At 44.9% G+C, this 16196-nt stretch overlaps 1 protein-coding gene across 7 annotated transcripts in view; it reads left to right on the forward strand.

Moving 5' to 3' along the window:
* Nucleotides 1–16196, forward strand: part of Zfat (zinc finger and AT-hook domain containing) — a 180581-nt gene that overhangs the window by 76900 nt on the left and 87485 nt on the right. For all 7 annotated transcript variants that reach the window (XM_046449067.2, XM_046449063.2, XM_046449065.2 and 4 more), the window contains 3 exons: nucleotides 3236–3323; nucleotides 4993–5142; nucleotides 8377–8550. In XM_046449067.2, coding sequence (XP_046305023.1) covers nucleotides 3236–3323; nucleotides 4993–5142; nucleotides 8377–8550 — 412 coding nt within the window. The remainder of the gene's footprint in view (nucleotides 1–3235; nucleotides 3324–4992; nucleotides 5143–8376; nucleotides 8551–16196) is intronic.

Below are 16196 nucleotides of genomic sequence, written 5' to 3' on the forward strand. Positions count from 1 at the left end.
TTTCTCTGTGGTCCTGTTGGGGCATTTCATCTACTGTGCAAGAGGCCTTAGGCGACCAGAGCTTGAATGTAGAATATCTGTATATTAGCAAGAGCTGAGATTAGCACTGAAAGTGTATGTCGTGGCAAAACAGGACTGTCACCAGTGGAAAGTAAAATCTTCTGCCACAGTCCTCAGTCAGGTGCTTCTAACTTGATCAAACCCACCCTACCTAAGCGCCGCATTTCCTGGGCCTCCTCCCTCCGCGCTGATTGGTGGGCTCTGAGTATGGGTGTGTCTCTCTAGTGAGCTAGTGTGCCCTGGGTTTCACACCTTCATCCCTGGCACGTAACGGGGTCCTGTAACCTTTGAGGAATGAGTGAGTGAGGCTCTAGAGGTAAGTAAACCCCATGACCACAGAATTTATTTGTGAGAAGTTGTTAGTGTGAAATTCCCTGCCTGTGTTTCGGTGACTTGATATTGGGTATTTCATAGGGCCACTTACTCATGCGTGGGTTACATACATGTGGTGTGGAGGTTCAGTTTGATATTGTCACCCAGTGCTGGTTTTCAGTCCTTTGGGGCCCAAGCCACCTCCTCAAGGAGCTCCGAGTAGTGACTGGGCTGTGCACCTTGGACCTGAGGCTGGCTCTTACCACTTGCCATGCCGTGGCTCATGCTGGTACCCCACTTCTTTCAGAGGGTCCTGATTGCTTTGAAGGTGCCTCCATCTGAACACACAGACTCCAAGGCCTGGGCTCTTTCGAATTCATATGACCTGACCTCTCTCCCACTCCCCAGCCCCTGCCAGGAGTTCTTTAAACCACAGGTCTTTTTAAATTTGCTGTGTGTGTTTGGGCTTCATCTCCAGGAAGAAACTGATATTTTGAAATTGAAGTAAATGGGTTCCAAGAGTCCACCCTTTCCCCAACTCCCTCCAACACTGTCTGTGTCCTTCTGGCAGTCTTCAAAGGCATCACAAAAGAGGAGTCCTTATAAGCTCTAAGATAAATTGCTTTCAGACTATCAGGGATTAAAAGAAGAAAATCAAATCGCAAGGGCCCCAGGAGATCAGTGTGAACTCCTTCAAAGCCCTTCTGAACACTTCCATCAGCCCTGATAATGAGGGTGCTCAGGGGCCACTAGGGTGGTGGGGCCTCCTCCAGGATGGTGCAGGGAGGGCTCAGTGCGTCTTTCCAGCATGGCACTGTGAGCACAAGGTCGAGGGCAGTGCAGGACAGTGTCAGGAGTACACCGAGAAGCAATAAGTTGCTTGACGTAGCCTAGTGTTGCAGTAGGATCTGTGGTTGGCCAGAGAGCTCAGGATGGGTCCTCGGGAATTGCCTGGACTCAGACATGTGGGCTTGGCAGGCATTTCTGGGTCCCAGTGTTTGGGGGGAAATGTGTTCAGACTGTTCTGAGAGACTTTTATTTTGTTTCTTAATTCAACATCCCCTTTCCTAAGTGTGCTCTGGGGAACACCAGTCTCAGGAGATATTGTGCAATAGCACAGAGAACCAACCCACAGAGGAGTTTGGGGGTACTCATTTAGATACCCTTCTCATAGAGATTTCTGGGGTACACTAGCCCAAAATAAGGTCAGCGTCTTGTGCCAAGTTGCAGGATGACATGCCGAAGTGTAGTATGTGAGCCGAGATGGATGAAAACCCCACTTGCTCTGTATGTTCTTGACATCCTTGGGACCCCATGAGTGAGACACTGTTTTTATTGCCATTTAATAGAAGATGAAACGGAGGCACTGGAAAGTCAAATCCCTTGCAAGTTCCTAGCTCTTAAGGGGGAACCTCGGGGGCTCTGAGACCTGAGTCTGTGCCTCTAATCATAGCCTCACAAGAGCGCTCTGGAGGCCAGAGGCCTGGTTTGGATTTCCATCCCTGCCCTTTGTGGTGGCATGACCTTGGGCACGTTCTTGTGTGTGTGGTGTGGTGCTGGTGGTATGTGGGTGTGGCATGGGCTGTGGGCATGCCTTCCCTTCACTGAGGCAGGGATGCACTTACGGGGTGCTGAGTTCCCAGGTGGGAATTCTGCCGCCAACCCTCATGTGAGCATGGACTGTTCCCAGGTCCAGAGTGTCTCTTTAACCAAGGGCTTCTGTGAGTCTTGCTTTCGGGTTTCCTTCGTCTGCATGCAGAGGTCCTTCCCACCAGGCTTTGGCTGTCCACAAGACATGGGCTTGGGAGGTATGTCAGAGGAGCCCACACTGGGTGGCTTACACGGCAGGCATCTGTGGTCTCAGACTGAAAGTCCAGGGTCAGCATGTCAGCCGGTCGCTTCCTTCTGAGGACTGTGAGGGAGCATCTGCCTAGGACTCTGTCCTGGCCTCAATGTCCTTGGCCTGTGGGTGCCTCAACCTGAAATTCTCCCTGAATTTGTATATCAATTTCTTCTTTTTATAAGGATACTAGTCATGTTGGATTACGGCCCACCCTGGCAACCTCATTTTACCTGGGTCACTTCTGTAGCAACCTTTTTTTCCCAAGAAGGTCACATTCTATTGGAGGTCAGGACTCCATTATAGTAATTTTGTGGGGACCTCAGTTTAACTCATAACACCGACTCTTCTGGGGAAAACTGATGTGAAGTAGCTCTCAAGTGAGCTCTGGGAGACAGGGAGATGAGCAAAGTATATGGTGGGGTCATCCTGAGAGCTGCTCCTGGTTGGGTGTGTAACACCGGTGATCACGGTTGACCAAACTGCCACTGGTGCAGAATGAACTCGTTTCCTGCAGCCTTGCAGGAAGGTCTTGGAGTGGCAAGAGGCCTCCTGCGGGGACACCTGGACACTCCTATTCTAACACCCGACCCTTCTCTCAGACTTTGGCCTCAACTTCTCCATCTATAACATGAACATGAGCAGCTCTTTCCTTTTGTGGTTGCTGGGAATCTCAGTATAGTGACTCACATGAACCCCTGCAGAGCACACAGCCATCCCTGGGAGTGCAGTCTGCTGCTGGGTTGTGGAGTAGCACTGGTCCAGGTGTTAGGACTGTGGCTTGACCCCAGCCCCAGGACTGGCTTCTAAGCCCCTTCCTGAGACAGAGCTGATTCCCGTCCCCTCCACTGAGCTCTCTGGGCTGTGCAGAGCCCAGTGGAGGCAGTTAAGCTCTTGGAAGAGTGCACCATGTGTCTGCCACTGCTGATGGTGGAGGTGGTGGTCATGGTGGTAGTGACGATGGTGATGGTGGAAGTTACTTTTCTACAGATGGCCAATCGATTGTGTTCTCTTTCTATTAAGGACAAAAGGAGTTATTCTTGTCCTGTGTGTGAAAAGTCTTTTTCAGAAGATCGATTGATAAAGTCACACATCAAGACCAACCATCCTGGTAAGGTTATGGATTTTGGAATGGAAGTTTAATTTTAAAATGCTTATGTTTATTTTAAAACTCAGCATTTTACATTAACTGTGCTATGTGGGAATGAAGAGGGATGAAGACATGCTAAATTCGAGGGAAATAGTCATTCGTATTTAAAGCTGGGATAGCTATGTAGCTGTTTCATTTTTTGCTCTCATCTGGTCTTTAGCTCTGCCTTCTTCCACCCCTGGTGGTTTCAGTGACCCCTCTCCCCTTCAATGTGAACCCAGATGCCTTTCCATGGGTCTCCTCAGCTTCAGCTCTGACCTAGATCCTTCCTTATGCCTGGCCCTTGTCCTAAGTTGGTGTTATCCAAAGTGGTGGTGCATAAGTGGCATTGGCCCCACCAGGCTGAGAGGCTTCCCTGACTTGGAGTGACAGTGTGGACCTCTCACCCCATACTGCTCAGATGTGTGACCCATGACTACCTGGGCATCCACACGAGGAAGTTACACTCCCTTGCCTGGTTAATTCCTGTTCATTATCCTCCCTCAAAGCCCTATCCTCTGGGAGGCTCTTGTGGCCACTCCGCCTGCTGACACTGTGGTGTGCTGGCCGCTTGTACTCTCCCTGTCCCCCACGGGATCCTTGAGGTGGGGCTTCCCCCTACACATGCAGGGCCAGGGAGAGCAGACGCCAGCCCTCTGCACTGTGTAAATGTGTGACAGTCCGGACATGTGGCTCTCTGCTCCTTTCCTCTTTCCTCTTTTCCCATCTGCCCTGGCATAAAGGAACCGACTCGCTGATTGTGAATGACAAGACACTGAGGCAGATAAATAAGGGAAGGGCAGTAAACACCTCTGTTTCTCTGGGAATGGACTGCCTGAGCCCTCATCAGTGTCACAGCACATGGGCCACCTGATGCTGTGAAGGCCCAGTTCTGTCCTTCACTTGGTAACCTGTGTCTTAAGTGACCAGTGGCCTAACGTGAGCCAAAGGTAGTCATGTAAAATTTCCAGCCTTTGAAGAGAGGTGAAACATTCTTTCTTCATTATTTTAAACTTTATTATGGAAAACCTCAAATTTGAAAGTACACTGAAGAAGTTAAGGACTCCATGTATCCATGACTCAGCTTTCACAAGCATCTGCATTTTGCAGATTCTCTGTTTGTGTATCTACCTTATAAACTTTTTTTTAAGAATATGATATGCCATTTCCCCATGAAAACTTTACGAATCATATCATACTAAGTCAGAGTTTTCTCAACCTAACCACTGTGTCACCATGAAAAGCAAAATTAACAGTGAGTCCTTCTTTCTACTTGTATTTGCTCATCTAATCTTAAGTGACAGGCATTTTTGTTTAGTGATTATGTCACTTGCCTGTGGCCCCCCAGCCTTCCCACCCAGACCTTTTCTCCATGCTATTGATTTCTGAGAGAAACTGAGTTTCTTTTGTAGAGACTGTGTTATGTTCTACATTCATCTGATTATTGCTTTGGATTTTTCTTCACTCCTTGTGTTTTATGGTCAACAGATGTTGTATCTGAAGCTTTTTCAGATTCTGATATAGCTTTTTAGACAAAAATGCTATCTCATGACACCATGAGGCATGTCCTGACTTGCGCCTGCAGGCGTAGGTGCTGCTACCCTGGGCCGAGGGCCTTCATCTCCCTGACTGCTGTCTACTTCTGTTTCAGAGGTCTCCATGAACACCATTTCTGAGGTTCTTGGGAGGAGGGTCCAGCTGAAGGGGCTCATTGGAAAGAGAGCTATGAAGTGCCCGTATTGTGATTTCTACTTCATGAAGAATGGCTCAGACCTTCAGCGTCATATTTGGGCTCATGAAGGTAAACAATTGTCTTTCCATATGGAGCAGCCATTCAGTTTTGTGCTTCCATGCTTCACTCTGGGAGTCTATGGGGAGGAAGCCCTGTCCTCACGTCCCTACGGATGGGCTTTCTTTAGCTTAGAGAGCTGTGTCCACCAGCCAGCTGAGATCATTGATGGCATCATTACCTGATCAGCTGCATTTGCAGTGAGCAGAGGTTGCACTTCTTCCTTGCTCTGGGTCAGTTGTACTGAGCTAAATCACCATGCCTCCCCTGCCAGAAAGCAGGTGCCAGATGCAGGACACTGCCTTATTCACAGCAATGGCTTGGTGCCTGCCATGGTGCATTGCCATAGCGGGCATGAAGAACTGTTGTGTTGTTACAAGTGAACGGAACAGAGGCAGCGATGGCTGCAGGCATGTGGATTGCTGCCAGTCATGTCATGGGGAGAGATTCTGAAGGTGGGAGTGCCAAGTGGAGATGAAGTCATGCAGAGAGGATGTGGGCTGTGCTCGGGGCTTGTCTGTGGGAAGCACCTGGAGCCAAGCCACTCTCTGGGATTAGAGGAAGTTGGAGGTTGAGGTTCTATTAGAGACTAAGGATGAGGCAGGAGCGAGGGCCAGGAGGAGACCCTCTAGACTTTAGCAGTAGCCCCTTGCCTGCCTGTTAGGAGCCTGAAATGTGGCAGGGGGAGAACAAGACTAAAGAGGGGCTGAAGGATGAGGTATTTTCTGCAGTGTGGGATAAAAATGACCTATTGTAAGCCACGAGGGGAACTGTTAGGAAGGGAGAGGCCAACAGTCCAGGAAAGAGAAGCATAGCTGGTGGTATAGGAGCCTGGAGGAGCCAGAGGCTTGGAGACCAGAGGCCAAGGCTGGGAGGTGCTTTTTCATTTATTGGCATTTACTGATGCTTGTGGGCTGCCAGGCAGTGTGCTCAGTGCTTTGCTCACACTATTGGACTCAGTACTTGCAGTAACCTTAGAGACAGGTACCGTGGGAATATAAACCACCAGGGATTTGGAGCAATGAGGTCTTGGTGTAAAACCTACAGTAAAGGCTTCCTGCTTTGGAGCTGGAGACCTGGGATGCTACTGTACCCCCTTGGGATGTGCTTTGATGTGTATTTACCATTTGGGAGAAATCTAATATTTTAAGCAATTTTAGAATTCTGATAAAGTTTCAGAAAAACCAAGGACTTCTGCTTTTCATTGGAAAGTCCTGATATTATTATTTTTTGGCTAGTCTGACTATTTCTATAGTGATGAAATCATGTAGGAAAAAAAGCATATTTGTGCACACTGCAGTACTTGATTCCATGGAATTGACCCCTACATGATAACTATTCATTCTCTCTGTTCTCTCTCAAAATGATACACGGAATAAGGAAAATAGAAATAACAACCAAGTAAATAAAAGAGGAAAACATTGAAAATACCAAGAAAAATAAAGAAAACATGGGAAGTAGCTGTAATAATTAACTATGTGTAGCCATGTTTTTATATACATAACATTCATTGTTCGGAGGATCTGTTTTTGTTCAGGGTTTCATTGTGGTTGAGTGATGCACTGGGACTATCCCCACAGCTGTTCTAAACACTGGCTCCTGTGGGTAAGAGCAAAGGAGCATGGAGGGGGCAGAATCTGGTCCCTCCCAGTGGGGTTGCCTCCCGGGGAAGCTAGAGGTCTTCACAGCCAGGCTGGCCACTTCAGCTGCACCTCTTCCTTGACCACACGTGACATGAGGGTGTAGAGGTACACAGCCATCCAGGCACAGCCGGGCACTGGGAGGGTGAGGAGTCTCTGAGCTGCAGTGTGGCTCTCCTCTCTCCTCTCAAGATGAAGAACAGAAGTTAGGTCTTTGTCTTCTTAGGACTGTGGGAGAGCCTCTGTCTGCATTCCTGAGCTCTTTAACCTTTTAGAAGAATACTTGGTTAAATAGTACCTGAACATAATTCAATTCTTCTCACATTTATGAAGTGTATTCCTCTTGTGTGGACTCCTCCTTAGTGATGATATTGCTGATCTGTCCATAGCTGCGACTGGTGTTTGAGAGCCTGGTCAGGGTACTGGATCAGCATGTGATCCAGAAAGACTGCTCACCAGGCTGGGACCAGGCTGCAGCCTGTTCTCATGCAGGTGTATTAGATGTGAACTGCCCAGAACACAGGCCAGCAGCCAGAGGTTCCTTGGGAGGTGGTTGATGGTCTTATCACTTACAAACATGATGTCTGTATTCTAAGCATTAGTTCAAGGTCACGCAGCTTATTATGGTTGTGGTTAGATTATTACTGTTATCTCCAGAACCCCAGCTCCATGATGGGCTTTGGTGGACTGTGAAGTATGCTAGTCCCATAAGTGTCTATGCCCCTGGACACATCCTACAGTCTCTTTAAAGCCTCCATTTTCTCAACTCCAAAGTCATAGATGTTATGGACAGTGGGTGAAAATGTCTGGCCTGCCAAGCATTACCCTGTGTTTAGGGCTAGGGAACCCGCTATCTCTGACCCTCATAAAATATTACCTGTGCTTTAATGGCTGTTTACTTGTCTGCATCTCCCTCTGGACAGCTGGGGCAGGGACCAAGCCTTCTCAGTTTCAAGATTAGCCCTCAGAGGTTAGTGTAAAAGTAGGTCCCCTATAGATATTTGTTGAATAAAGGAATAGTTTGATGCCAGGTGCTCCTACAGTTTGAGTCATTGGCCCCAAAATGGTGTTATAAAGCTGTTAATCCTATGAATTAATGTTTGTTTTCACATTTGATTTTGAGTGCCCAATCACGTTGATTTTTGCAAAGGCCCTTGGGGTCCTTGATTTTGTTTATTTTAACTCAGTTCAATTGAATTTAATGACTGTCGGCTCTGTAAGTTGCTCAGAGTTTCTGTCCCCTGGGATTTCCCAGACTACGGGGCAATGCAGATGTGAATAGCTTTCAGTATTGTGCTGTGAACATTCTAGCAGTAAGGTTATAGGATTTGGGAACCCTGACAGGTGGGAAATCTATGTGAGAAGGTCAGAGAAGGCAGCAGGGGGGAGGCAACTTGTCTGCCCAGCAGGAAAGAGCATTCTTATGTGAGGGACAGGTTGGAAAGAGCCTGGCACTGAGAGTGTGGAGTGTGTTCAGGAGGAGCAAGTGTGCCTCCTTGTTCAGATGGACACTGTCAATGTAAATCTGTTCCTTTGGATTCATACACACACACACACACATGCAAGTGTGTATGTGAAAATGATATGTACTTTTTTCCCCTGGTAGGTGTGAAGCCCTTCAAATGTTCTTTATGTGAGTATGCAACTCGTAGCAAGAGCAACCTGAAGGCTCACATGAATCGTCACAGCACTGAGAAGACCCACCTGTGTGACATGTGTGGCAAGAAATTCAAATCCAAAGGAACACTGAAGAGCCACAAGCTACTTCACACTGCTGATGGTGAGCCAGCCACCCCAGTGGTGCTCTGCAGATCTGTGGCTTGAGGCTGGCCAGCCAAACCCAGCAGAGGCTGTGGTGTCCCTGGGGCAGGTGCACGGGGGTGGAGGAACAGGGATGGTTTTAGAGAGTGGATCTTCCCAAGGTGCACTAAGGTTCTGGCCTGTCTTTCTTTGTTCCCTGCCTGACTTCCAGAAGGTGCAGGATGAATACTCTGGGATGCAGTTGTGTCAGTGAGATGTTGGGGAGAGAGCTTCCTGGAGTGAGGCATCCTCAGAAGGCCTTGAGGTTCAGAGAGTTTCTGCCTTCCTTAGCCACCATTCCACCTGGAGCTTGGAGACCCAAAGAGGCAACTCTGATTGCACCTGGCTTGATTTTTCAAGCTTGTGCCCTTTTCATCCAAGCCACATTAGGGCTCCTGTGTTCAGTTCAAACTGAGGCTCAACCTAAAGACTTGACTTTGTGAAATATACCAAGTGGATTCTTGGTTTCATTCACTCCTTGAGAACCACTGGCTGATTATGTGTGTGCCAATCCTGATGGTAGATTCTCAGGGTGCTAGTCTGTAGGCACCATCTTTCTTGTCTACATAAGAAGACACCTTGCCTCTATTCTTGCAGCAAACTCCTACCAGCTCTCCCACTTCTGCCCCAGGATCCTCTGTCAGGATAGGTCAGTAATTGTGCTGATTTGCTTTCATTCTAAGTACAAGCCCAAATCCTCTCCAAGACCCAGCTCCTGCCTTCAGGGAGGCTGAGATGTGGTGGGTTGGGGGCTGGCGGGGAGGCCACAGTGAGGATGAGTACTGGAATGTGGGAGGGCCTCTGGAGCCCTGGGGACCAGGGTAAGAATCTAGGAGGGTGGAGAGGCCTAGCACTGAAATGTGTCCCCTGGCATGGGCTGGACCCAGGAAAGGAGATTTGTTCTAAGAAAAAGGCAGCTAAACCACAAAAGGCTTTAAATAACTGTAATTTTTACTTAGAAACCCCAGCTGTATTAGGGACTTGTGAATACTCCAGATCTATAAATTTTACTTATAAAATTTTCCATAATTATATACAAAAATTAGTTTCCTGTGAAGGTCAAATTTCTCAGCAGTGATCGTTAACTTCAGAACTTAGGGGATAGTATAGCTGTTAGGTCGTGCCTTGTGTGTATGTTCTGAACATCAGTCCTGTAGTGTGGATCCTTGGCAGGAATTGGGTTGAGCTTGAGGGACTGAGGGGAGAGGCCCTGGGTTGACTGGGATTCCGCGAAGTGATTGGTTAAGGGCTTGGTGAAGGGAGAAATGGAGCCAGAGTCATGACTGTTAAAACTTGTACAGTCCTATCTGCATACGGTCATCCATAATCAAAATAAAAACTATGAGGGTTAAGCAGCCAGGCGTTGATTAGTAAAGGCATCAAGGCCATCTGTTGAGTGTGAATTCTGTACCTCCTCAAGCAGTAGCCTTACTTATCTCTCCTCTGTGTCAACATCTCAGCAAGAATCATGTTTCTTGACGTCGTTGCACATTTCTTGCTGAAATCCTCAGTCATGAAGAGCAGCTGTCCCCAGAGCCAGGGGAGTCTGGAGTGTTCCCTGCGCTGTGGTAGCAGGGTCAGGAGGCATTCATGGGGACTGGAATGGGCACAGTGGCCTCAGGCGTGGCTGAGGATCTGGGCTGTGTGGAAAAAGGCTGTGCAATGGTCAGGATGTCTGCCCAGGTGGGCCCTGGATCACCAGTGTTGCCTTAGAGGGAGGATGTGAGAAACCCATGTGATAAAAGAAACTTTCCTCATTGGGGGACAATTATTAGTTTATGATTTTGATAATGGTCTTAAAAATCAATAAAAAGTAAAGAGAGAGAGAGAGAGAGAGAGACAGACAGACACTGACTGACTCACTCCTCTAGAGAGGAGGGGTCCAGAGCTGGTGCCTGAGGGAGTTGGGGGTTGTCTTGATCCTTTATAGATTTCTTCTTTATGCGTTTCATCTCATGCTCCCTCCTTCTTTTATCTTGCATATGTGACCAAAAGGTGGGAATGAACAAAAGGTGAAAGGAGCCACCCTGGGCATGCCTCTCCCTATTTTCTACACCTGCCCAAAAGGTGGGAAAGGAGCTGCACAGGGGTACTCATTAACAACTCCTTGCTTTGGGAAGAGAGTTCCCTGGAGATGGATGGTAACAGGTAGGAGGAGGGGAAAATGCTCTGGAGGTATTAGCATTTTATTTCCTTTTGAATTAGACCCCATCTTTCTGACCCAGTCATTCATTATCTACACTGATTATCTGTCCTTTAGGGAACCCTTACTACTGTGATGGGGAATGGGAGATGACCACTCTAGCTGCTTCAGGCTAAGAGTGGGTGATGTGGGGCAAGCAGTTTGGGTTTCCCTTTTAGGAATGTTATATAAACCCTAACTCTTTATTTTATTTGTTTATTTTATGTGGTGCTAAGGATTGAACCCTGTGACTCACAAGTGCTAGGCAAGCACTCTGCCACTGAGCTACAGCCTTAGCCCTTCAACCCTAATTCTTTTTAGACTAGTTTCTTTAAAGAATAAAACTTAATAGACATAAGAAATTATCTTGATACATAAGAAATTATCTTGATAGATAAGAGCAGATTGCAGAAACCCTTATTACTTTTAACACATAGGGGATTAAAGTTTTGGTTTATAGCAGTACAATAATATTTGACTTTAGGAAAAACCTTGAATAGCTTTAACAGATTGTACCAATTATAGCCACTTAGTCACACATAAACTTTTTGAGATTTACCCTCCAGTAACCTTCTATAATTTACTTAGATATTCTACAGCTTTTTACTTTACTACACAAAAGACTTTCTCATCCAGAAACATTTCTTTTTCCTTCTACTTTCATGCTAAAATATATTTCCATCCCTAGACCTTTCTTCTGTCTCTTTCCTAGCTGTTGACCCCTTTTTAATTCACATGTTGAAACAGTCCTTGTGAAATTTCTGAATTTAGACAAATTATTCTACTTTAATAAGATGAAATAGTTTGTTTTTATATTAATTTAATTGAACCTCAATTGAAAACTTTTGTACTCTTTGTATGTATAATTATATCTAATAGTAACCTGGTTTATAGTGAAGACACAGAACCAAAGCATTTGTAAGCCTTTTTCCATTTACCAATTTATGAAAACACATTTAGTGTTTAAATATATTACCTTCTGGAATTTAAGAAGTCAAGAGTTGTTGATTTTATACTTAGCAGATGATGTTTTAGAACTTTAACTTTGCTAACAAACACGTTTATGATTAATCCCATAGATGTTAAAACTGATTTACTAATTTTTAACAGTAAAAACCAAGATAACAGAGAAGTGTAGTTAAAAGTATTAGCTGTCTCTTCCCTGTTGGAGCAAAATCCTGGAGGCAATAGATATTACATTCTAGACATTTTGTAGAAACTAAAACTCTTTTAATTGTTTGACCATAAAGAAAAATTTGTGAGTTAATAATTTTAAAGACATATTTACTCTCATCTGTTTACCTAATTTAAATTGAAGTTTTTTTTGAAGTTACGTGAACTGGAAGGTATTTGGTCCATTTCTCATTTAAATTTTGATTTATGAGTGATCATTTATCTATATACCAATTTTGATACCATATACATGATGTGTGGACACAAGTACATATGTAGACACAACAATACAATACATAGGTATGCACATATAAATAAACATTCAGGAAACAAAGATGTTGTAGCTCTTTATAGGTAGATCTCTACAGGTTGGAGACAATGCTAATAGTAACCTGTTAGTAATCTGTTTTTAACCTGTTAGAAATTAAAATGGAGCCTCCCAGACTTTTACATTATGACTTAAATATAGGGCAGGTTTGTACAGCTGGAAATGTTAGATGTAAAGTCCAATAGCCTTTGTGGACACTGAAATCAAGGGTTCAGGTGACACTTGTCCTTGATGGCTATCAGATTTATTCTCAAAATCACCATGTCTGTGTCTTTCTTATGATTTTGTGAAAGTAGATTTTTCCAATGTATTTGAGAGCTAATCCTTGAAAAATTGACCTCTGAACAGAGAGTATTAAAAACTTCTATAGTTAGATAAAATAAAACTTATCAGAAAAATATATTAACTTAGGCACACAGGATCAAATGTCAATTCACTATAAAACCACAAGCTCAAAAATATAGAAAATTTAAAACAGGAGTTCTAAAACAATGACATGTCCATAATTACTCTACAAAGGAGCATGCAGAACTGCTTTATCAGATCAGATGGCACTTTTGGGTGAGATTAGAGTATGTCCAGTTATTTGAAGAATGTGAGAATCCTGACATCCTCAGGTAAAGAGTCTCAGGGTAAGGAAGACTTGTATATATGGGACCATCCTATTTTGCCTCCCTGTGCTGTAGTGTTTAGGGAGCAACCTATTTAGAAAGCAGGTGGTAGAGTGCAAGAATAGGTAAGATGCCAGCCATTTAGGTCTCACAAGCAGCTTGAATTTAAAGTGATACCTTTTTTTCTTTTTTTGAACTTTGGTTAAAAAGTAGTTTTGGATGATTGCCTCTATAGCTTACATTTCATGTGCAAGTCTGAGAGAATTAGGGATCTGGCACAATCTAAGAAGTAAGGAAAGCTGATGTTCTGAATTTGAGAAGCAAAACCTCATATATAAGGCATTTTAACCATTTTTTCTTTTGTTGAATCTGTCTCTTAAGGTGTGATGCTATAGTTTATGTTTCCTCTGGAGACCAGAGTCTGTTCCCCCAGGTGGTTTGGATGCAGAAAATTATCAGACGAAAATGAGGCACTTTTTAAGCGTGTGTGGTTCAGACTGAATCCCAACCTTTCAGTATTCAGACTAGTGGTGAACCTGGCATAAGTGTTGAAAATGAAGCTCCCACCTCAGTATGAGAAATAGAACCCAGGCTCCTGGACCAGAGGAGACTCCATTTTGTTAGGGTCATCTCCCAACAAGCTTCTCACAATCAGCAACACCCGTCTATCGCCACGTGGTCTTGCCTGATTTACTGTTGCCTCATTGGTGAGAGTGAATGAAGCACTCTGGTCTGCCCTGTGACAGACCCTGCAGGATTGAGGGTTAGCAGCAAATGTCTAATGTCTTCTTGTCATTATAAACTTCCAAATGTGAGGACCCATGGGGAAAATGACTTAGAGTGGAGCATATTCCTCTGGTGTCTGGAGAGGAGATCCACAGAGAAATCTCTAAGATCCCTTAGCTAGTGGCCCCAGCCAGAATCTTGCAGTTGTGTCAACCCTTTTTTTTTTTTTTTTTCCTTGTAGCCAAAGACAAACTGGGATTAGGGACACTGTCTACTAATGCCAGATATGCTATGAGCCTGGATGGGACAGTGAGAAATGGCTTTGGCAGAACCCAACATGCCTAATGCAGAGAATAGGTGATTAGGAGACACCTAGGTCCTGAATTCCCTTGCCCGAGTCTTGAAGCATGTTGTCTTGCACTACCTGTATTTAATTAGCTTGTGGGTACCCATTATTGTCCTCCAGAAAGTGACAGAAGGGCACACCTCAGAAAAATGTAGGGTGCAGAGGAGCTTACTTCAGTGACAATCCCGGCAGAGCCCCCAGCTAATAACAGTCTTGAAAATAAGGATCAGGTAATGTTTCCCAGATATTGGAGATAAACAACTGAGAAATGCTGAGGCAAGAGCAAAAAGTTAAATTTTATTTAAGAAACAGAAGGCTGGGGAGGGAGAGGAGAGGGCTCCTCTGACTCCTCAGAGAGAAGGGAGGCCAGAGATGGTGTCTGAGTGAGAGGGAGGGTCCTGCCCTTTTATAGATTTCTGGTTTCCTTTCTTAGGCCTCCTCTTCCTCTTATCTTGCCTATATGGTGACCAGAAGGCAGGAAGACAGCTGCAGGAGTTGGTCCCTCCCCTCCCCTCCCCTGGAGACTCTTAGCAACTGGGTGATGTGGAGTGTTATCTATCCATTTGCTTTTCTTTGATAATTGGCTACCTGTTCTTTGCCCCAATCTCAGTTTCATAACATTTATTAAATTGTGTATTCATGAAGTTCAGTGTGCTGTTTTTCTATCACATGTTTTTCTATCAATATGGCATCTTTATAGAGAAATCAATTTTTCCAGACTTATTTTGCAGAGCTGGGATTCCCTAGGATGCAGGGTCTGGTTCTGAAATGTTGGTCTATCTCAATGATTTTTGTTCTAGGTCATTGTTTTGTAAGATACTGCTTTAACAGAATTTTATTATACACATTTACATTATTTTATTTCATTTTCTTTTAATTTTTATCAATATTTTTTAGCTCTCATTTAATTATTACTTCTTTTATAAACTTGGAATTTTTCAGTCAAGTTATGAAAAATGCCTTCCTCTTCCTCTCTGGGGAAGACCGAGCCACTCCTTTTCATCTGTGCTGAGCTTTGTATTCACCAGGAACTGTGTGCACAGAGATCCCTAGGCTGCCTGGCTGAAGCTCTAACCATATAGTCAGCCTTTTATTTAACAGTAAATGTTGCTTCAGAGCCTGTCAGAGATCATTTGGTTTTTATTGTATTTATTGTATCAGTATGATTTCATAGGTCCTTCTGTAGAGAAGCCACAAGTGGTAAGTGGAGCTGGGGAGGCCTGGCTTTGCGTCTTGTCTGCTACTTATTGCAAGTTGACTTAGTTTAGATTGCTTCTCTGAGCCTCATTCGACATCAAGTGAGGATAGTTTCACACCCTATAGTTACACACCCTGTGCCAGAGGGGTCTGAAGCTCCAATGAGCAGATTGCACCCCATGCTCCCTGGACTTTCTCCTGCTTTTTTTGGCTGCCCCTGCCAGGCTCCTGTTCTGTCCTCCTGTCTGCTTCTTGGACGGCTACAGGGCTCTGTCCCTGGTGATTTCCTTGGTGTGCTTACATGCTCCATGCTCTCCCTCTCCACAGTCTCAGCTTTAGACTCCATTTATGTGGAGGGCTTCCAAACTTGTATTTCCAGCCCAGGCCCCAGGCCCTAGACCTGCTGCTGTAATTGCCTCTGGATATTTGTAGGCTGACATCTAAGGGGCTCCTCAAACTGGCCTGGTCAACTGGCTGCGGATCTTCCTTTCCAGACCCAGGCTCCTGTGGCCCAGGGGCTGCCAGTCTTGTTAAAGAGATAGTAAATATTTTAGGCATATACAGTTTCTGAAATATCTTCTTTTGCCTTTGCTTTTGTCTTTATAAACCTTTTTAAAAACATGTAAAAGCCATTTTTAACTTATAACTGCACAAAGCAGGAAGCAGGGTAGATTTGGCTGATCCCTGCTTACTTCTAGGTGAATCCTTTTTAGTTCTCTCAGCACAACCCTGGAATCTCCTGCTTCTCAGCACCTCACAATATCCTTTTTAGTCCAAGTGGATATTAACTCTTGCTTCGTTCTTTAAAAAAAATTAAACATACACTTATTTTATCATATATTTCTCATGTACATAAAAAAGAAAAATAGGGAAGTAATTTGGTAATTTTCCTGAATTATGTTCCCACTGTTATGAGTGATTCTGGCCATTTACCAAGTGTCTGTAGTCCCCTGTGTGGTCCTGGGCACCCTGGGCACAGAGATGCCTGCCCTTGTCTCCAGCATGCTCTTCCAGGCTGTAGTGCCCACTCTGTGAGTCTGTTGCTGGTGCTCTCGGATCCTGC

This window comes from Marmota monax, unplaced genomic scaffold (assembly GCF_021218885.2).
Source record: "Marmota monax isolate L192 unplaced genomic scaffold, Marmota_monax_Labrador192_F-V1.1 WCK01_AAM20220418_F8-fsc00073, whole genome shotgun sequence".
Lineage (NCBI taxonomy): Eukaryota > Metazoa > Chordata > Mammalia > Rodentia > Sciuridae > Marmota > Marmota monax.